The sequence below is a fragment of the Notolepis coatsorum genome (genome assembly GCF_963971535.1).
Source record: "Notolepis coatsorum genome assembly, contig: SCAFFOLD_550, whole genome shotgun sequence".
Lineage (NCBI taxonomy): Eukaryota > Metazoa > Chordata > Actinopteri > Aulopiformes > Paralepididae > Notolepis > Notolepis coatsorum.
The window spans coordinates 8,327-33,059 of NW_028171463.1; the positions used below are offsets into that span (position 1 = coordinate 8,327).

The 24,733-nt window shown below is 40.0% G+C and overlaps 1 protein-coding gene across 1 annotated transcript in view; it reads right to left on the minus strand.

Annotated features, from left to right (window-relative positions):
- Positions 1–695: 695 nt before the first annotated feature.
- The window catches only part of LOC311248256 (uncharacterized protein), a gene marked incomplete at both ends in the record, with an annotated part of 119,605 nt that continues 95,567 nt past the window's right edge, over positions 696–24,733 (minus strand). Inside the window, one exon of the mRNA XM_084339173.1 lies at positions 696–819. Within this exon, the coding sequence (XP_084195299.1) occupies positions 696–819 (124 nt within the window). The remainder of the gene's footprint in view (positions 820–24,733) is intronic.

Sequence of the window (24,733 nt, forward strand, 5' to 3'; positions counted from 1 at the left end):
CTTTAAACATGAGTTGTCGACCTTTTTAGTAGTCTTTCAAATTCTTAAATCATTTTAACATTTCTAACTTGGTCTTAACTTGTAAAGATACTTTTAAACATAAATGAAAACCAACTCTCAAGCAAGTGAATGTGTAGACTGAAACAGTTGGAGCTACTAAACACACAATTGAATTAGCCTGATTTTAACCACATTTAAGCAGAAGTATAAATAAACAGTAGAATAAGTAGAACATAACCGACCATTGGCGTCTTTGGGGGTAGAGCTCCTTGGGTCGACCTTCAGCTTGCTTTGTTTGTTTGTTCTGTGAGTGTCTCCACCACCTTCAGCTTGCTTTGTTTGCTTGTTCTGTGAGTGTCTCCACCACCAGCCTTTAACAGCTGTTCAATCAGCCAACGGCAGCCATCTTGCAGCTGATGCACTCTGGGAGATGTAGTTGGTAGTTGTCTGAGGTGTCTTGACATGCTCCACTCATGAGTTTTAACTCAACAATTCTGTATATTGTTGTTATTTTGTATATTGTACAGGATTGTAACATCGTCTTATTGTATAGTATTTTATGTTCTTGTATATTATTTTATGTTTCTCTTATTACTTGTGTGATTTTATTACTACACCTTAAGTTTGAGTCCCAAATCTCGTTGTATGCCAATATAATGACAATAAAGTACAATCTAATCTAATCAACAGTGCCTCTACTCACCAGGTTCACTGTAGGGGTCTATGAAGTCCTTGTCCTCATCGACCTCATCATCAACCTGCTGCCATGGCTCCAGCTCCTCCTCCTCACACTCCATGAACAGCTCAGTTTCCATCCTGCTGCAGACAGACATGATATTACATTCAGGAAGATATGATGTTACATTCAGGAAGATATGATATTACATTCAGGAAGACATGATATTACATTCAGGAAGATATGATAATACATTCAGGAAGACATGATATTACATTCAAGTTTCAAGTTTCTTTAATAGTTGTCATACAGAAGTACAGAATACTTTTATACAAAATGCTTCTTACTGTTACGCTCCAGAGACTGTGCTAGACAAGATACGTATGAAATAAAATAGTATAGCATGTAAAATAGAAGTAAAAATAGGTCACAGTGTTCAGTATAGACATATGTACAATGTTCGATGCAGAATAGAAGTAACTGAGTTACCATACAATATAGGGGTGCACCGATGTATCGGTCGGGTATCGGTATCGGCCGATAAGTGCCTTGTTGACTGCAATCGCTCGGTGCACAGCGCGTACTGTACCGGAGGACCACATTGAGGCGGTACAGTACGTATCCGCGTACCGTTACACCCCTACTATCGGGTTTCAGGTAGGGGTGCACCGATGTATCGGTCGGGTATCGGTATCGGCCGATAAGTGCCTTGCTGACTGCAATCGGCCTATCGGCCGATAAGCTCGAATGTGCCGATGGCAGTAGCCGATAAATATCCATCAATTTGTGTAGCGACCTGCACAACGCCGTCCCCAGTCCCCCCTACACACACACACACACAAGCTACTGCATCAAAGTTACTACTTATAATTAACAAGGCATTCGTTTTGTGGCATTAACATTATATAGTTAGTGTTACACGTGTTCAATAACATCAGCATATTATTTACCCGAACGTAGCAAGCGTTCATACTAGCTCAGTTCCTTCCGTTGCTCACAGAGCCCTGAGTTTTACCCATTCTGCAATCTGTTAATAACGTTTTCAATCAGACACATGTATAGAAAGGCTTGTTTTATTATAACATTAGTTGCAGTAAAATCATTATGCCTCATTTAAGTCATCCTGCAGAGCTAAAAGCTAAACGTCAGCCGCGCCGCCATTGTTGTTATTGTAGAAAAGCTCTCGTCAACTCAAAAGCAATGGCGGACAAAAGCCGAAGTAAAAAATGTATACGGCTTGCCGATTGGTGGTAACAGCAGAGGCGGGTGCAAGCGGTGTGTGACGTAATTGGCAGAATCGACTGTCAATCAAAATTTCATTGGTTGAGACAATAGTATCTCGCTGCAGCCCAGCAGGGTAGACCATGCTGGGAGAACTAGTATCTAGATGCAGCCCTGCAGAACATACTGGGAGAGAGATAGTGCTATTTCTTGATGTTTCCTTTTTTTAAGTAAGTAAAGAGGCCTATGTTCATATCGGTGAGCACAATTTGTAACACAAATATACAGTAGTTTCATAAAAAAAAGAAAATAATATTACAAAAATATATATTTAAAAAATATTTAAAAAAAAATTGTTGCCACAAATATCGGAATCGGTATCGGCCGATTGTGTTAGTTGAACAATCGGTATCGGAGGCAAATTTTCATATTGGTGCATCCCTACAGTTAGGACAGCCGAAACCCGTCCAATCTTTCGCCGTCGACTAAAGACGCACTTCTTCAACCATTATCTGAATTAAAAAATTAAAATTAAAAAAATCTAACCCTAATTAACCTTACGGTCATGCACTTGTCCTAATAAACTAACATACACTGTAGCACTCAACACTTTATGAACATTGTTACTCAGCTGATAGAGTTGTGCCCTTCCTGATGACTTGTCGTACAGAACTTGTAAGTTGCTTTGGATAAAAGCATCAGCTAAGTTTCAAGTTTCTTTAATAGTTGTCATACAGAAGTACAGAATACTTTTATACAAAATGCTTCTTACTGTTACGCTCCAGAGACTGTGCTAGACAAGATAAGTATGAAATAACATAGTATAGCATGTAAATTAGAAGTAAAAAATGAGATCACAGTGTTCAGTATAGACATATGTACAATGTTCGATGCAGAATAGACGTAACTGAGTTACCATATAATATACAATATACTATGCAGTGTACTAATATACAATACTATATAGTGCAAAGCAGAAATGGGATGAGGTACAATTTAGGTACAATTTACAGTAAGGTGTACTAGTGTTGTCACGATACTGGAATTTCAACTTCGATACGATACCTTGAAAAGTATCGATACTTCGATATTATTTCGATATCAAAAAAAAAAAATATATATATATATATATATATTTTTTTTTAAACAAATTTAGCTTCTCTGGTACTAAGAGAAGATAAATATAACAATTTTAAAACCCTTTGTTTATCCTTAGATCACACATTTAAAAATAACTGTTCATCTCACTTCAATAATTTTTATTGCAAATGCAGAACATGGTATTTTCTCAAGCAGACAGACGTAAACACTGTAATCTGTGTTGCATGTACCTGACAAACTGAACTGTTTGTATTACAGTTAGTAACAGTTTCGTTTTTATTTAAAGATAACGAGAGAGAGAGAGAGAGAGAGAGAGAGAGAGAGGTAGCGATAAGAGAGAGAGAGAGGCTATGCTCGGAGCATTTTAGTAACGTTACATTTTCAACAAGATTGCTGCTATTTAAACACTTGATGGAAACGGGGTAACGTTAACCTTATGTCGACTGTAGTATTGTATGACCTCGACATAACGTTTAAACGTTAACGTTACTCCGTTACCATGCAGTAATTATACAAGTAGCCAGCTAAGCTAACGGAGCTAGCAGTAGCTAACGTTAGCTGGTAGCTGTAACGTTACAACGAATCAGCTGTTGATATTATGCGCCATCAGTAGACAACGTATCATGTATTAAACTAGAGTTAATGGTTTAATGCTTCAGTCACAGTGACGTTGAAAGAGCAGCTGTCACGAACCGCTTTCATTTCTTTATGGAGATCGGCGCTGGCACTGCTCTAACACCGCTTGCAAATAGCATTGGGGCATTTGTAGCTCGTCCTTCGTTGTTTACTTGAAACCCGAAGTACCTCCAAACAGCACTTCTGCTGTTTTCTTTATCCACAAGCACAAGTTGCGGAGGCTCTGCATTTACCATCTTCAGCTAAAATGTTTGTTTACTAACTGAAGAAGACGGCTCTCTGTGACTCTGTGAGGGGGAGGGCTGGACTCGGAGGAGCCGGGGGGCAAGCGTGCTGAGCACTCTGAACAGCGCGTCAACAACTTGCGGTAGAACACTCGCCAGCTGGTACCGATACTGCAGAAAGTATCGGTACTTCGGGAAATGAGTATCGAAGCCGTTTTAAATATTCAGTATCGATATGTATCGATACTTCGATATTTTTGACAACACTAAGGTGTACGAGTTGTAGTGCAAATCCTTTATCAATAAATATAAAGTGTGGAGAGTGGGTGCTGCAGTGTGTTTGTTTAAAGTGAGTGTGTGCGTGTGGATGTGTGTGCTATGTGCATTTGATGGTTGTTGTGTAGTGTTTATTGTTCGTTGAGCAGCCTGATGGCCTGGGGATAGAAGCTTCTTCTGAGCCTTTCTGTGCTCGCCTTGAGACTCCGGTATCGCTTGCCTGACCGCAGCAGTTCAAAGAGGCAGTTGTTCGGGTGGCTGGAGTCCTTAATGATTCTCTTAGCCTTGCCCCTGCACCGCTTGTTGTAAATGTTCTGGAGGGTGGGGAGCCCCCCTCCAATTGTGTGTTCGGCTGAACGTGTCACTCTTTGTAGTCTGCTTCGGTCTTGTGCAGTGCTATTCCCAAACCAGGAGGTGATGTTGCCAGTCAGGATGCTCTCTATTGTACATGAGTAGAAGTTCTTAAGGATCTTCTGACTGACTTGGAACTTCCTTAGGCGCCTGAGGAAGTAGAGGCGTTGTCGTGCCTTCTTCACAACACTGTCAATGTGTGTGGTCCATGTCAAGTCCTCTGATATGTGGCTCCGAGGTACTTAAAGCTGTTCACTCTCTCAACCGGTGCCCCGTCGATGCTGAGGGGGCTGTAGTCATTGACCCCCGACCACCTGAAGTCCACAATCATCTCCTTTGTTTTGCTGACGTTCAGGGAGAGGCTGTTTTCCTGGCACCATCCCGCCAGGACCTTGACCTCTTCCAGGTAGGCCCTCTCGTCGTTTGCAGAGATCAGGCCCACCACTACTGTGTCGTCAGCAAATTTGATGATTGTGTTGTTACTCCGCTGAGCCACACAGTCGTGTGTACAGGGAGTAGAGGAGGGGACTCAGAACACAGCCCTGGGGGGCCCCTATGTTGAGGGTGATGGATGAGGAGGTGCAGTTGCCTGCTCTCACCACCTGGGGTCTGCCCGTCAGGAAGTCCAAGACCCACTGGCAGAGGTCATAGTTCAAGCCCAGGTCCCTGAGCTTGGCTATGAGTTTGGAGGGGACTATGGTATTGAATGAATTAAATGACTTAATGTAAATGTATTCCCCCTCAAATGTATATACTCTATTATTACTATATTTTTGTATCACAAACAGTGCTGTATATTTGTAGATCTGGTATGTCATAAATGTCTAGATGTAACATTACTGTCTATGTAAACGAGACGAAAGTTAAGTTGAAAATGGGGGACCCTAATGTAAACGAGACGAAAGTTAAGTTGTGTATGTGTGTCGTAAACGAGAGAGGGAGCGAGCGAGAGAGCTTGCCTGACCGCAGCAGTTCAAAGAGGCAGTTGTTCGGGTGGCTGGAGTCCTTAATGATTCTCTTAGCCTTGCCCCTGCACCGCTTGTTGTAAATGTTCTGGAGGGTGGGGAGCCCCCCTCCAATTGTGTGTTCGGCTGAACGTGTCACTCTTTGTAGTCTGCTTCGGTCTTGTGCAGTGCTATTCCCAAACCAGGAGGTGATGTTGCCAGTCAGGATGCTCTCTATTGTACAAGAGTAGAAGTTCTTAAGGATCTTTTGACTGACTTGGAACTTCCTTAGGCGCCTGAGGAAGTAGAGGCGTTGTCGTGCCTTCTTCACAACACTGTCAATTAGGGCTGGGCGATATGGCCTAAATATGATATCACGATATTTTCTGACCTTTCGGCGATACACGATACACATCACGATGTTTTTCTTTTTTACCCCAAACAATTCATTATGAGGCTTACCAAGACAGTATTTGAGTTTGCAAGCTTGCAAACTAACATTAAAGACAAAATAAAATACCCATGCATTTAGCATTTTTATATTATATATTAGATTTAGATTATATATTGCATATATTTAGCAATGAGATATTATATGATTTAGATATGAAATATGATGAATTGAAAATGGGGGACCCTGATGTAAACAAGACTAAAGTCTTTCTCTGGTCTGCATCCCCTTAACAATTGTATGTATTGAGCTGTACTGTACCCATTCTGCAATATGTTAATAAAGTTTTAAATCAATCAATCAATAGCATTTTAGCATTTTTATGAAACTACTGTATATATGTATGTCTCTAAATGTTTTGATGAATTGAAAATGGAGGACCCTTATGTAAAAATGCCGAAAGTCTTTTTCTAGTCTTCATCCTCCTGTACTGTATTGTACCCATTCTGCAACCTTTTAATAAAGTTTTCATTCGTTCATTCTGACAGAAACATAATAATTTTGATTGACAGTCGAGTCTGCCAATTACGTCACAGCGCTTGCACCCGCCCTGCTGTTCTTAGCACCAATCGGCAAGCGCTGTTAGTTTTTGACTTCCTGAATGTCCTGTGTGCTGAACATCAACAAAGCTACTAACGTTAGCTCCCCGCGGCCGTCGAGTAGGAGACCAGTGCTCCACAGGATGACTAAATGAGGCATAATGATTTTACTACAACGAATGTTATAATAAAAGCCTTTCCATACATCTGTCTGATTGAAAACTTTATTAAACAGACCGCGGAATGGGCATATCTCAGCACGGGCTGAGATATGAACGAGTAACGTGTGGACAGATTGACGCAACACAATCCTCTTGGGCAAAAATTCACGATATCCACGATACGTTGAAAAAGTGTATCGTCAATGAACTGTACCCGATATTTATATAATATCGTCATATCGCCCAGCCCTACTGTCAATGTGTGTGGTCCATGTCAAGTCCTCTGATATGTGGGCTCGGAGGTACTTAAAGCTGTTCACTCTCTCAACCGGTGCCCCGTCGATGCTGAGGGGGCTGTAGTCATTGACCCCCGACCACCTGAAGTCCACAATCATCTCCTTTGTTTTGCTGACGTTCAGGGAGAGGCTGTTTTCCTGGCACCATCCCGCCAGGACCTTGACCTCTTCCAGGTAGGCCCTCTCGTCGTTTGCAGAGATCAGGCCCACCACTACTGTGTCGTCAGCAAATTTGATGATTGTGTTGTTACTCCGCTGAGCCACACAGTCGTGTGTGTACAGGGAGTAGAGGAGGGGACTCAGAACACAGCCCTGGGGGGCCCCTATGTTGAGGGTGATGGATGAGGAGGTGCAGTTGCCTGCTCTCACCACCTGGGGTCTGCCCGTCAGGAAGTCCAAGACCCACTGGCAGAGGTCATAGTTCAAGCCCAGGTCCCTGAGCTTGGCTATGAGTTTGGAGGGGACTATGGTATTGAATGAATTAAATGACTTAATGTAAATGTATTCCCCCTCAAATGTATATACCAGGGAGCGAAATTAACTTTTTGACTCACCGGCCAGTGGCGGGTAGATGGGAAGAGTCTACCCGCCAAGCATATTTCTTACCTGCCAAATTTTTTTTGATTAAAAATATATATATATATATATTTTATATAAAAAATTGTTTTTAATAAAAATATATATTATATAATCATACTTTTAGTTGTATTATCTGCGAGACATCGCCACTAGGGGTGGGAATCACCAGTTTAATCACGATACGATACGATATCGATTCTTTGGACAACGATACGATATTATCCGATATCACACAGTCTGCCACGATACGATATGATTCGATTCAGGTGCCTGCGATCGATATGAGACGATATTATGTGCCCATTTAATACAATCAGTAACATTTAAATCAACAAAAAAAAGGCAATGGAAATATCATGACATTTTTATTTTTGAGCTCTTCCAGACATTTAAATGAAAAACAATCTATTGTTTTAAATACAAATAGACCTCCTGTTCACTGTTTTTGGTTCATTTCTTTTTTTTCTCGATATTAATATCCTATTCACTGTCACAGAGCTGTATTTTGGCTGGAAAAGCATATTGGGAGTCCGAAGGTGCAGTACCGGCCAGATCCTGTTAGTGGGGCTATCCCCGAGAATGCACCCTCCCAGTCCCCACTTCTCTCTGCCTATGGCTCTGGGGCGTCTATACAAATAGTAGCTCTAGTTCTGCAGACCCCTCTCTGATTGGTTGAGCTCCATTTCTGCAGCCCCCTCTCTGATTGGTTGAGCTCCATTTCTGCAGCCCCCTCTCTGATTGGTTGAGCGAAGCCCCTCGCGCGTAAGGTTATCGAGGTGCTTTGAGGTGCTTATCGCGGAATCCGCCATGATTTTCATTCAGCGCTTCAGCTCACCTGGCAGAGCAGCGGTCCTGCGGTCCGTTGTTGACGAGTTCGAATCCCATCAAATTTTTTTTTTTTAACGTGATTTTTTTTTAACGTGTATTCTTTCGCCGGTTACGGTTAGGCATGGTTAAGGTTAGGCATTGTTTCGGAGTTGGTTAAGGTTAGAACGGTTAAGTTTAGGCGCTGTTAAGGAGCTGGTTAAGGTTAGAGTTTGTCTTAGAGAATGGCAATATTCTTTCTATGGTTAAGGTTAGGCATGGTTAAGGTTAAGGTTAGGCATTGTTTCGGAGTTGGTTAAGGTTAGAACGGTTAAGTTTAGGCGCTGTTAAGGAGCTGGTTAAGGTTAGAGTTTGTCTTAGAGAATGGCAATAGACAGCTTATTTCCGCGCGACAGCTCCCAGCAGAGGGGCGGCAGAAATGGAGCTCAACCAATCAGAGAGGGGTCTGCAGAACTAGAGCTACTATTTGTATAGACGCGGCTCTGGGTTAGCTTGTTAGCTCACGCTAAAGTAACGTTATCTTCGATCTTTAACGCGACGTGGGCATAATGGAGTGACGAGGATTGCAAAGCAGGTTAGATGCATTGGACCCGTTGTGGAATAAAACAGCAGGGACATGTTTTGGGTCACAGAATAGGCACACTAGTCTTGCTCTAGTGACGCTCTAGTCTAGACGCTACTGCTGTTGATGTTAAACGGAGTTTGAGTTTCACAACACTGGGCGCGGGGCGATGACGTCGCCGGATTTTCAAAATAAAGAGTATCGCAATATGAATCGATCTTTTTACGTGGCATCGATCTTATTTGATTATTGATAATAGATCGATATATCGATCTGGATCGATGTATCGTCCCACCCCTAATCGCCACCACGCAATAAGTCAAAATGCTTGCTATCTGCAAACAGCTCCACTGTCTGTGTGTATACTTGAGTAGCCTCCAGCTCCAGCAAGGATTCTCCGGCCCTGCAGCTAGACCCTATATTCAGCTAGACCCTACATTCAGCATGCAAGGATTCTCCGGCGATGCAGCTGGACCCTTTTGTCAAATCACATTCAACATGCCCTCAGCTAGAATACGCATTCAATCAATGTTATAAGACATTGATATCAGGAGCTATCTGTAGCTACTGCTAGCCCGGTAGATAACGTTAAGACAATTTAGTTTACTGGGACAGATAGATCTAACGTGAGCTAGCTAAGCTAGCTAACGAGGGAACGGAGGTATTATGCACTCGAGTCGACTATTGCTGGAGCATTTGTTGATATCAGCAGCTATCAGTAGCTAGCCAGCTAGATACCGTTAGACAATGCCTCGTCATGTATTAAACTAAAAGTGAATAGTTGACTGGGTCATTGTTTAAACAGTAACGGTAGCTCATGGAGGTCCGCTCTTCTAGACTAGAGCAGACTGCCTGTGTTGACATGAGCACTAGGGATGGGTACCGAATTTGGTACTTTTGAGGTACCGAACCGAAACACGTCGGTACTACCGAGTATCGAATCAAGTGAGAAACCAAAAAAAAATGTATTAATTTTTTTTTCTTCATGTCAACGTTCACACGCACAATATATGCTTACCTAGGATTTGACTTGATTCAACAACAAAGCAGTCGGAGCAATGACAAGCCGGAAACTGTCGAAATTGTAGTTTGGATTTTTTTTTTTACGACTGAGGTAGGTAAATTAAATTTACCTACAGACCCTGGCCCCCCAAGTCAAATCATACGTATGTCTGCTCTACCCATTTCATAACAGGTGAGAATAAGGAACAAATATGTATATATCGTAAATTAAGTTTTATAGGCTGTGAGACTGTAAACAGCAGAGAAATGTTAGCTGCTAGCTACTTCACCATAACGTTAATCCATTCTCTTCAAGTAGCCTACATGCCTTTTTTTTCCTGCCTTAGAATCACCAGAAAGGCTTTGGAAATAGTGAAATGCCATGTTGGCCTCAATATTTTCAAAACAAATTATATGAAAAGGTTATGAAATGAACAAGAATGTGATCAAATATGTAAATAAAAACGGATCTCAACGCATACATTTGATCTAGAAATCAGTTTGTTTTCCACCATACCAAGATGGCGGCGGTAGCACTTAATGGCGTCGTGAGCACACACATTTCTCTATCATTCACAGATAGACTGAGGTTAGAATTGGACATTAGACATTAGAAAATAAACAATTCAAAACACAATTGACCAAAAACAAACATCACGACATACCCGTCATGTAAAAGAAATATACAACGCGTCAGCATTAAGCACTTAATGGCGTCGGTAGCACACACATCTGCGGTTGGAGAAAACTCCAGTACGGCCAAATCTCTTATATAAACAACTGCACATCATTAACATCCAATTACTGTGCAAACCCGGTTCATTATTTGGAAACTTATTTTACAACATTATCGACTCTTAAGACCAGAAATATATATCAAGGTAACTCGGACAACTACGTACCTTCTATCATCCACAGAGACAGTCTCTGAGGTATAAACGGGACGTGAAGCCAGATACCATAACGTCGCTCGCGCGAGAAAAAAGCAAGTACGTCACTTCGGGAGGAAGTGACGATTTCAAAATAAAAGACCCAGCTCCCAAAAACGATCCTCTGCTACAACTTTGAGAATACAAAAATTACAATAAATAATAACAAAGCAATAAAATAAAACGTGAGGGATTATTTGTGGAATGCATAACGTATATTAAATATACCTGCTATATTAACACCCTCTTCCTATATTACTGTAGCTGCTGTAGTCGTAGAACAGTACAGTATATGGATTGTTGTGTTGCCAGATGGGAAATGTTAAAGTATCGTACCGGAGGCTTAAAATGGTTGTATGCAAGTCAAGTCATAATAACCACGACAACAAATAGGCATGAACTTGTAATTTCAGAAAACATGTTTTTATTGATGAATGAATGAATGAATGAATGAATGAATGAATGAATGAATGAATGAATGAATGAATGAAAACTTTATTTAACAGATTGTAGAATGGGTACAATGCAGTATGGCTCAATACACACAATTGTTAAGGGGTTGCAGACCAGAGAAAGACGTTTGTCTTGTTTACATCGGGGTCCCCCATTTTCAATTCATAGTGACATTTATGACATACACAACATACATGACATTTATGGCATAGGGACATACAGGTATATAGTACTGTTACATTTGTGACATATACGATATGCAAATATATAGTACTGTTACCCATAGATCCTAACAGAGAATATATACATATGATGGGGAGGAGACTGTACATTAGGAGGGGGTGGGTGGGTGAAAGAAAAAAAATATATATAATATACGGTGGGGAGAAAATATATACATATGGTGGGGAGGAGACTGTCTATTAGGAAGGGGTGGGGGGGGGGGTTGGACATTTACAGGGACCCGGTTTTGAATTGCAGCCTCCCGTAGGTGCTCTTTAAGAGCGGTTTTGAATGTGGGTAGGGATTCACATCAGTGGCGTCGTTAGCCCTGGGCTTCCGGGGCTTTAGCCCCGGATGTTTTTCTCCTAGCCCCGGATCTTAAAAAAAAATTGTTTAAATTTTTTTCTTTTTTACTTTTTTTTTTTGTCAGCATTCCCATTGTCTGTGCTGAATGTTTGTTAGTGTCTGGTATTTGTTGTTGGTTTTTAGTACTTTTAAACATCCATTTTTAGTAAGTAGTTTTCATTTGATCCTATAATCTTTTCATTCACCGATTTGTGGACTTTTTTTTAAGTGTCCTGAAAGGCGCCTTATAAATCAAATGCATTATTATTATTATTATTATTATTATTATTATTATTATTATTATTATTATTATTATTATTATTATTATTATTATTATTATTATTATTATTGTCATCCAGGAGGGAAAAGACACTTTGGATAGTAGGGACTGCATCTCTGCCTGTCCTGACCAGGAAACACTTTGCAACTGTGATCTCCTCTGGCAATAGTTGGATATTGTAATGTGTGGCGAGGGGTTGCAGCAATTCCACTGAGAGAAACTGGTCTGAGGCTGGATAACATGCCTGTATGCCTCTCATAAGTTGTTATCCAACTCATGAGAACCTGCTCTCAAGCTCTTGCAGCATTCTGTCGACGACTGGATAGAACAGTCTCTGAGCTGAGGTCTGAGCTTGTGCCACAAGATGACTCAACTACATACTCGTCCATCCTTTTCTGCTTCCTCCTTTGGCTGGTAGTATGTTCCTCAATCCAAAGGCCATTACATATGGCCTTTGTCCTGTCATACATGTCCACTGCCATCTCTGAGGTGCGATAACCTTTGAGTGTGTCCTGCACTGTGCTTTTAAATAGTACAGATATTGAAGATGTGCACTTTAACGCAGCAGCACCTGGAGCCATCCATACCCATGTCGTGTCCTATAATAAGCTTTAATCGGACCCTGGTTCATTTCCTTGGATAGTCCGGTTGGTTTGGGGTGGTGTGAAAGCTCATTCACTCTTGCAAGTGAACCCTGCTGCGGTTCATTTGAGATGTGAATGCAAAGCGGACCAAAGGCAGGAAAAGACCCCAAAATCGAATATTTTTTTTATGAGAAGACTGAAACATATGTATATAATGAAACACACAATACAGTTTTTTTTTCGATTGCCTAAGCATGATTTTGAAAACGGGGCCCGGTGTTTCAAAAGACACAATTAGCACAACCACACACACAATTATCAGAACACATCAGATCCTTTGCTAAATTAAACACTTGTTAAAACCATACACTAATTTATAAAAACTACATTTTGTTACCATATGAAACACACGTTTCATATGACTTAATTCTGTTTGAACCAGTTACACACACTGCTGTGCTTAACCTAAAACACATTTAGCAATTCTACTTCTCAGTGATTAGAGTACTGTAAGTGAAGTACGCAGAGAATGTGCAAATATACAATAAATTCACCAAACACTACACAAGACCAATGCTGTGATGAAATTATAATTTATGTATCTACATATACCCAAATCAATGATGCAGACTGATGAAAATATAAATGTTCTCTCCATATAACCAAATCAGTCAACATTTCAACATGGAGAATCACAACAATACATGTCCCAGTTTTCATGCTACTATGTGCATAACACTGTAAGCTCAGCAAATATCAGACAAACATAAAATACTGTATCCAGTACAGGTTAAAATTACAGTAAAACAAAAACAACATTGAAAAAATGTAAACAGAAAATACTAGACATTATCTCTTTGCCTAGCTGGATCTGGCAAGATAATTTTTTGTTGTGATTCTCCATGTTTACTGAATTGGGAAAATGGGAGAAAATGTATATTTTCATCAGTCTGCATCATTGGTTGTCTTGTGTAGTGTTTGGTGGATGTATTGTATATTTTCACGTTCTCTGTGTACAGTACTTCACTCTCCTTCCATTTTGGTTGAAGACAGGTGAACTCACCTGCTGCATTTTTATAGTGCTTAAACCTGATTGGTGTATCTACAATTAAGCAATGGCCAATGGTGTGTTTGTGCATCTGATGGCTGTGTTTAACCAGCCATCAGTGGTAATTTGACATTCTGTGTCTAATGTAATGCAAGTGTGTTTAGTGTTTTGCAAATCACTGTGTATTGTTTTGCAAAAAGTGTGAGGCTGACATTGTAGGGGTGCAAATCTGGGCCTATATTTTGCTCCTTGAGTGTAAGGTTTTGATAATTGTGTAATACTTTTGATTTGAGTGTTTATGCAATTGAAGAAAACTGTAAAGACTAGAGATGAACTGTTTATTTCTTTTGTACATATGCTGTGCATATGTTTGTTTGTTTGTTTATTTGCTTATGTGTATGATTCTTAACTGTGTTTTTATTTTGTTATTGGTGTATATGTGTGTATGTACAGTATATGTATATATATTATATATATATATATGTATATATATGTGTATATATGTATTAGGGCTGCAACTAATGACTATTTTGGTAGTCGACTAATCTGCCGATTATTTTTTTGATTAGTCGACTAATCGAGAACCAATGTAAAAAAAAAAAAAAAAAAAAAAAATGATATATATATATATATATTTTTTTTAAACTACCTATCTTTGTGAAAGTGGCTTCTCAGCTCTGGTCCAGCTGAAGACAGAGCAGAGGAACAGATTGGACATTGAGCATGACCTCAGAGTTGCTTGTCTACCATCACCCCAGACTTTGAGACTCTTGTCAGGACCAAACAACAACATCATAACATGATGATCCCATAGCAAATTAAAATAATGACTCATGAAACATTTGAATTTGGATCTTGCAACTTTAAATGAAATGTATTTGAAATGTTGAAGTCAAGAACAATACAGTCAGTCAGTGCATTGAGTCAAGTGCAATTGGAATGAAGTGCGTTTGTTTTGACTAAAGTCTCCTCCCGTTTTGTCAGTACTGTGCTACGACTGACAGCGTGTGGTTTAGGAACAGGGCGTTTTACACAAATCCAGCGCTCCCTTTCTTGGCTGTGACGTAGCCACGCAAGTTAACGTTAACAACAAAGATGGCCGCGTCGGTACTCGGAGTTTCAGAGTAAAAAGATCGCTTGCTATTTGTAATAAATGCAATGCAGACGTTCCACAAGACAGACAGACCGGCGCATGCAGTTCAGCGTCGCGGAGCATTTAGCCTGCTGGCTACCTAGCTCCACTTCAACCAGCATCGGGAGCTCCAGCAGCTTGTCGATGTGCTAATAGCCTCAGCAAGCTAACCTTAGCTGGCTCCAGCAGCTTGTCGATCTGCTGGAGCCAGCTAACGTTAGGTTGCTGAGGCTATTAGCACATCGACAAGCTGCTGGATCTCCCGATGCTGGTTGAAGTGGAGCTAGGTAGCAAGCAGGCTAAATGCTCCCGACGACATCAACAAGCTGCTGGAGCCAGCTAACGTTAGCTTGACTGGTTGCTGGCTAACTAATGAAGCTACTCGTCCCGGGAGATAACGGCGCTGGTTGTTGGCTAACTAATGTAGCTACTCGTCCCGTGAGATAACGGCGCTGCCTGGCTGGTTGTTGGCTAACTAATGTAGCTACTCGTCCCGTGAGATAACGGCGCTGCCTGGCTGGTTGTTGGCTAACTAATGTAGCTACATTTGCGCATTGCAGTTACTTATTATTAATTGTTATTGTTTTTAATGACTAATCGACGCAACAATATCTCGTCGACGATTTTTCATAATCGACGTCGTCGATTATGTCGACTAATCGTTGCAGCCCTAATATGTATATTTGTACTCCTGTTGGGGCTTCTTGGACCAGATCAATGTTTTATCTGGCTAAATAAAGGTTAAATAAATAAATAAGAAACTGATGATTTGGTCCAGTTAACTTTGAATTTTCTATGGGGACTGCCCAGATCCCTCTCATGGACCTGGGCCTCACTTTGAGAACCTCTAATGATTCTAGTTATTCAGTATTCATCTCTAATTACTCTAAAATTGCGTATTTCTGTGTTAAAAAAAAATTAATAAAAAATTCTAACCCTAAAAACGCCCCTGATTCACATCTTTTTTACGGCTGTGGGTAGGGCGTTCCACATTGTTGTGGCATAATTGCGAAATGTGTTTAGTCCCTTGTTTGTGCCGAATCTGGGTTGCACATGATTTGTGGAACTCCCTCTGGTGTTGTGAGGGCGTGGTATTCACTGACCTTTGGGAAGTATTTCGACATGTACATGGGTACCTGTGTGGTGTAGTGTATCTTGTAGACCAGGCCCATTGCAAGTTGCTGTACTCTGTCGTCTACTCTAAGCCATCCTATAGGTAGTCAAAGTGGGCAGGGGTGAGGTGGGTTCTAGGAGTAAGGTCAAGTAGTAGTCTGACCAGTTTGTTTTGTGATGTTTGTAATCTTGTTTTTAGCGCCTTTGAGGTGCTTTGGTACCATGAGGTGCAAGCATAGTCATAGTACCCTTGAATGAGTGCTCCTGCCAGAGTCTTCAGGGTATTCTTGTTTACCAGAGAGGAGATCCGGTACAAGAATCTAGTTCGTTGGTTGACTTTTTTTTATTACATTGGATGCCATTTTGTCACAGGAAAGATTTGCCTCTACGATGGAACCCAGGTATGTAATTTCATCTTTCCTTGTGACAATATTGTCACCCACTGTAACTGAGAAGCCGTCGGTCTTGCTGAGTTTGTTATTTGATCCGAAGAGAATGGACTCTGTTTTACCCAGGTGTAATGATAGTTTGTTATTAGTGAGCCCCGTGCAGATTTTGCCTAGTTCAGAGCTGAGAGTTTTTTCAACCTGTAACTTATCACTTCCTGATGAGCTCCATACTTGATCCACTACTGTTGGGATTTAGGCCAATAAGAGCTACATACATTCACTGTATGACGAAAGGGGATATTTTAAGAGGCAGGCACAAGCACCCAATCAGTGTGAAATGTATATAAAGTAGGCAGATGAGAGAACTGTTTCACAATAGAACTCTCTTGTTTCACTTTAAAGTAACACAATAGCAGAGTTATAGACATAAACATTATATTTTGATCGAACTATGAACGTGTCTCAAATGCAAGGAAGCTTCCTATCACCTTGCTACCTAACTAGGAACCTTCCTAATTAGGTACCTCGTTTGGATGTAGGTAATAGAAAAAGCATTCGTTTGAAACAGCCTTTCGAACCGGCAACACATGACTCTAGCTGAGTTCTATAGGCAGGAGCTCAGGCCCCCAGCCGCTGTCTCCACGGGTCCTATGGTTTTAAGCAGAAACACAAGTCAGTCTATGTAAATATTACATTTCTAATTCACTGGTCCTATAGTTTTAAACAGAAACAAGTCAGTCTATGTAAAGATTACATTTATAATTCACTAGTGTCGAATAGATATCCCTTTCCAATGTACAGTTTCTTCCCCCTCAAATGTATATATTCTCTTTTAGAAACTATCTGTAAATAAACAGTACATTTGTATATCTTGTATGTCATAAATGTCTGGATGTAACAGTACTGTATATCTGTATGTTGTGTATGTCATATATGTTACGATGAATTGAAAATGGGGGACCCTGATGTAAACAGGACGAAAGTCTTTCTCTGGTCTGCATCCCCTTAACAATTGTGTGTATTGAGCTGTACTGTATTGTATCCATTCTGCAATGTGTTAATAAAATCTCCAATCAATCAATCAATCAATCAATCAATCAATCAATCAATCAATCAATCAACACTGAAGCCAGAGCAGAGACTCTGCAGTTACCACAACTCGCCACTAGAGGGCAGTAAGATTTGTAACATTTGGGGCGTGGTCCGGAGAAGATTTTAGAATTTTCTTTTAGAATTTTAAATGCATCAATTTGGTGCACTTTGAGGGTAGAGTAGAGATCAACATACTGTATGTATAAAACAACAGCCTAGAGGCTTTTAACCTCTTAAACCCGAGCCCTATTTTCTGAAAATCCGCCTAAAAATACATACATAAGTAAATGGAAGATTGCTCCACTTCTACAAGGTTCATTAGCATGTTATTGGTATAGGGACATCTATGGACCTCAGGGAATGTTTTCCCATTGTCAGAAATAGTGTGTCTATTACTAGGCTTGCTTAAATTACCTCCTGAGGCCCAAGCTGTTTTTTTTACCTGCATTTTTTTATTTCTCTTGGCTATTTGGGCTTATTGGACCCTAATTAGAATAAAAACTAAGTATCATCTTTTGATAAGATGTACTTTTAGAGAAAAATGATGTCCACATAATATGGATTCTTGGTCCGAACTTCCATAAAACCCAATTAAGTCACCACTGTGTAATATAATGAAAAACTCTTTATTTCCACCTTGAACACAGCAGTTTTTTTTCTGACTGCTTTTGCATGTATTAATAACACATACACACACATTTTTGAACATGTTATTTTTGAACATGTTTTGAATATCAGAGTAAAAATGGAAACAGGGCAGTACATACAGGATACAGTGCAGTACATACAGGATACAGTACAGTACATACAGGATACAGTGCAGTACATACAGGATACAGTACATACAGGATACAGTACATACAGGATACAGTACATACATGATACAGTACATACAGGATACAGTGCAGTACATACAGGATACAGTACATACAGGATACAGTACAGTACATACAGGATACAGTACATACATGATACAGTACATACAGGATACAGTACAGTACATACAGGATGCAGTACATACAGGATACAGTGCAGTACATACAGGATACAGTACATACATGATACAGTACATACAGGATACAGTACAGTACATACAGGATGCAGTACATACAGGATACAGTACATACAGGATGCAGTACATACAGGATACAGTACATACAGGATACAGTACATACAGGATGCAGTACATACAGGATGCAGTACATACAGGATACAGTACAGTACATACAGGATGCAGTACATACAGGATACAGTACAGTACATACAGGATACAGTACATACAGGATACAGTACATACAGGATACAGTACAGTACATACAGGATACAGTACATACAGGATACAGTACATACAGGATGCAGTACATACAGGATACAGGATACAGTACAGTACATACAGGATACAGTACATACAGGATACAGTACATACAGGATGCAGTACATACAGGATACAGTACATACAGGATACAGTACATACAGGATACAGTACATACAGGATACAGTACATACAGGATGCAGTACATACAGGATACAGTACATACAGGATACAGTACATACAGGATGCAGTACATACAGGATACAGTACATACAGGATACAGGATACAGTACAGTACATACAGGATACAGTACATACAGGATACAGTACATACAGGATGCAGTGCAGTACATACAGGATACAGTACATACAGGATACAGTACATACAGGATGCAGTACATACAGGATACAGTACATACAGGATACAGTACATACAGGATACAGTACATACAGGATACAGTACATACAGGATACAGTACATACAGGATACAGTACATACAGGATACAGGATACAGTACATACAGGATACAGTACATACAGTACAGTACATACAGGATACAGTACATACAGGATACAGTACATACAGGATACAGTACATACATGATACAGTACATACAGGATGCAGTACATACAGGATACAGTACATACAGGATGCAGTACATACAGGATACAGTACATACAGGATACAGTACATACAGGATACAGTACATACAGGATACAGTACATACAGGATGCAGCACATACAGGATACAGTACAGTACATACAGGATACAGTACATACAGGATGCAGTACATACAGGATACAGTACATACAGGATACAGTACATACAGGATACAGTACATACAGGATGCAGTACAGTACATACAGGATACAGTACATACAGGATACAGTACATACATGATACAGTACAGACAGTACAGTACATACATGATACAGTACATACAGGATACAGTACATACAGGATACAGTACAGACAGTACAGTACATACATGATACAGTACAGACAGTACAGTACATACATGATACAGTACATACAGTACAGTACATACATGATACAGTACATACATGATACAGTACAGACAGTACAGTACATACATGATACAGTACATACAGTACAGTACATACAGTACAGTACATACAGGATACAGTACATATAGGATACAGTACATACAGTACAGTACATACAGTACAGTACATACAGGATACAGTACATACAGGATACAGTACATACAGTACAGTACATACAGGATACAGTACATACAGGATACAGTACATACAGTACAGTACATACAGTACAGTACATACAGGATACAGTACATACAGGATGCAGTACATACAGGATACAGTACATACAGGATACAGTACATACAGGATACAGTACATACATGATACAGTACATACAGGATACAGTACATACAAAATACAGTACATACAGTACAGTACATACAGGATACAGTACATACAGGATACAGTACATACAGTACAGTACATACAGGATACAGTACATACAGGATACAGTACATACAGTACAGTACATACAGGATACAGTACATACAGGATGCAGTACATACAGTACAGTACATACAGGATACAGTACATACAGGATACAGTACATACAGGATGCAGTACATACAGGATGCAGTACATACAGTACAGTACATACAGGATACAGTACATACAGGATACAGTACATACAGGATACAGTACATACAGTACAGTACATACAGGATACAGTACATACAGGATGCAGTACATACAGTACAGTACATACAGGATACAGTACATACAGGATACAGTACATACAGGATACAGTACATACAGGATACAGTACAGTACATACAGGATACAGTACATACAGGATACAGTACATACAGGATACAGTACAGTACATACAGGATACAGTACATACAGGATGCAGTACATACAGGATGCAGTACATACAGGATGCAGTACATACAGGATACAGTACAGTACATACAGTACAGTACATACAGGATACAGTACATACAGGATACAGTACATACAGGATACAGTACAGTACATACAGGATACAGTACAGTACATACAGTACAGTACATACAGGATACAGTACATACAGGATACAGTACAGTACATACAGGATACAGTACATACAGGATACAGTACATACAGTACAGTACATACAGTACAGTACATACAGGATACAGTACATACAGGATACAGTACATACAGGATACAGTACATACAGGATACAGTACATACAGGATACAGTACATACAGGATACAGTACATACAGGATACAGTACATACAGGATACAGTACATACAGGATGCAGTACATACAGGATACAGTACATACAGGATACAGTACATACAGGATACAGTACATACAGGATACAGTACATACAGGATACAGTACATACATGATACAGTACATACAGGATGCAGTACATACAGGATACAGTACATACAGTACAGTACATACAGGATGCAGTACATACATGATACAGTACATACAGGATACAGTACATACAGTACATACAGGATACAGTACATACAGGATACAGTACATACAGTACACAGTACATACAGGATACAGTACATACAGGATACAGTACATACAGGATACAGTACATACAGGATACAGTACAGTACATACAGTACATACAGGATACAGTACATACAGGATACAGTACATACAGTACACAGTACATACAGGATACAGTACATACAGGATGCAGTACATACAGGATACAGTACATACATGATACAGTACATACAGGATGCAGTACATACAGGATACAGTACATACAGTACAGTACATACAGGATGCAGTACATACAGGATACAGTACATACAGTACACAGTACATACATGATACAGTACATACAGGATACAGTACATACAGGATACAGTACATACAGGATGCAGTACAGTACATACATGATACAGTACATACAGGATACAGTACATACATGATACAGTACATACAGGATACAGTACATACATGATACAGTGCAGTACATACAGGATACAGTACATACAGGATACAGTACATACAGGATGCAGTACAGTACATACAGGATACAGTACATACAGGATACAGTACATACATGATACAGTACATACATGATACAGTACATACAGGATACAGTGCAGTACATACAGGATACAGTACATACAGGATACAGTACAGTACATACAGGATGCAGTACATACAGGATACAGTACATACAGGATACAGTACAGTACATACAGGATACAGTACATACAGGATACAGTACATACAGGATACAGTACAGTACATACAGGATGCAGTACATACAGGATACAGTACATACAGGATGCAGTACAGACAGGATACAGTACAGTACATACAAGATACAGTACATACAGGATACAGTACATACAGGATACAGTACATACAGGATGCAGTACATACAGGATACAGTACATACAGGATACAGTACATACAGGATGCAGTACAGTACATACAGGATACAGTACATACAGGATACAGTACATACAGGATACAGTACATACAGGATACAGTACATACAGGATGCAGTACAGTACATACAGTATACAGTACATACAGGATACAGTACATACAGGATACAGTACAGTACATACAGGATACAGTACATACAGGATACAGTACAGTACATACAGGATACAGTACATACAGGATACAGTACATACAGGATACAGTACATACATGATGCAGTACATACAGGATACAGTACATACAGGATACAGTACATACAGTACAGTACATACAGGATACAGTACATACAGGATACAGTACAGTACATACAGGATACAGTACATACAGGATACAGTACAGTACATACAGGATACAGTACATACAGGATACAGTACATACAGGATACAGTACATACAGGATGCAGTACATACAGGATACAGTACATACAGGATACAGTACATACAGTACAGTACATACAGGATACAGTACATACATGATACAGTACATACAGGATACAGTACATACAGGATACAGTACATACAGTACAGTACATACAGGATACAGTACATACAGGATACAGTACATACAGGATACAGTACATACATGATACAGTACAGACAGTACAGTACATACAGGATACAGTACATACAGGATACAGTACATACAGTACAGTACATACAGGATACAGTACATACATGATGCAGTACATACAGGATACAGTACATACAGGATACAGTACATACAGGATACAGTACATACAGTATACAGTACATACAGGATACAGTACATACAGGATACAGTACATACAGGATACAGTACATACAGGATACAGTACATACACGATACAGTACATACAGGATACAGTACATACAAGATACAGTACATACAGGATACAGTACAGTACATACAAGATACAGTACATACAGGATACAGTACATACAGGATACAGTACATACAGGATACAGTACAGTACATACAGGATACAGTACATACAGGATACAGTGCAGTACATACAGGATACAGTACATACAGGATACAGTACATACAGGATACAGTACATACAGGATACAGTACATACAGGATACAGTACATACAGGATACAGTACAGTACATACACGATACAGTACATACAGGATACAGTACATACAAGATACAGTACATACAGGATACAGTACAGTACATACAAGATACAGTACATACAGGATACAGTACATACAGGATACAGTACATACAGGATACAGTACAGTACATACAGGATACAGTACATACAGGATACAGTGCAGTACATACAGGATGCAGTACATACAGGATACAGTACAGTACATACAGGATACAGTACATACAGGATACAGTACATACAGGATACAGTACATACAGGATACAGTGCAGTACATACAGGATACAGTACATACATAACCCAACTAATTTATGTATGTATATATGTATTTAGTGATTGAATTGGTATGTATTACATTTAGACAATGTACAGCCTTTTAACTGCACCAGATATACTTGTTTTCTCATTTTACATGTGTGCATGTTTACTAGTATATTAGCTGTTTCGACGAGCTTCAGTCCATAAGTACACAAACGTGTACATCATGTTTAGCAACATGCTAAGTTCTTATTTTTACACTTTTCTTTTCAAATTAGCTTGTCGTGACAAATGTCCAATGCTTATATACATATCTAAATAAGAATAAGCCATAAAATAAGGCAGGACTTCTTACCTGGTCAATGTTTGTGTCTGGAGTTGCCACTTGAATCTTCCCTCCTATTTGCCGCCATGTTGAATTTTTACCAATGTATGTTATACTCTTCTGACACCACCAGATGTCCACATATGTAGCCATTAGGCCCCAATTCAGCAGTGTACACAATTGTGGACATACAAGCTAAAAAGTGCTGTCCACGCATGTCAGTGCATGTGAGCGGATCGGAGCGTGAGCGGCGCGGGGCGCGGAGCGGCCGGTTTTGACGTGAGCGAGGAGTGGGTTTTAAAATGAGTCGGCGCGACGTCCGGAGCGAGAGTTCTCCTCCGCTCCAATCCACTCCAGGCCGCTCACAGTGGTTTAACACTGATGTAATAATATACATGCAGTACAATGCCAAAGCAACAGATGGCGATGTACAAACATGAAGGCCATTCTCAACCAATGAGAAGGGTGAACCTGTGATATCATGTTCAGGCTTCACTCCTCCTCCTTCACTCACTCCTAGAAAAAGTATCGACGCCATTGTTGTTGACGTTAGCTTACATGCTAATGTTAATGGCAGCGACCATAGCATTGTGGCTCGGCTAGCCTATCATCGCTTAGTAGAGCTAGTGAATGGATAAACAACGTTATTTAACATTGCAGAATGGGTACAATTACAATGCGGCTCAATACAAACAATTGTTAAGGGGCCCAGGGGGTGTAGACTGTTGTAGTTTGAGCTAATTTACACCATGCTCCAAAAAAAAAAAAAAAAAAAACTGCCGAGCGATCTGGCGCGGGGAGCGCTCGATTCAAGGTGAGCGGGG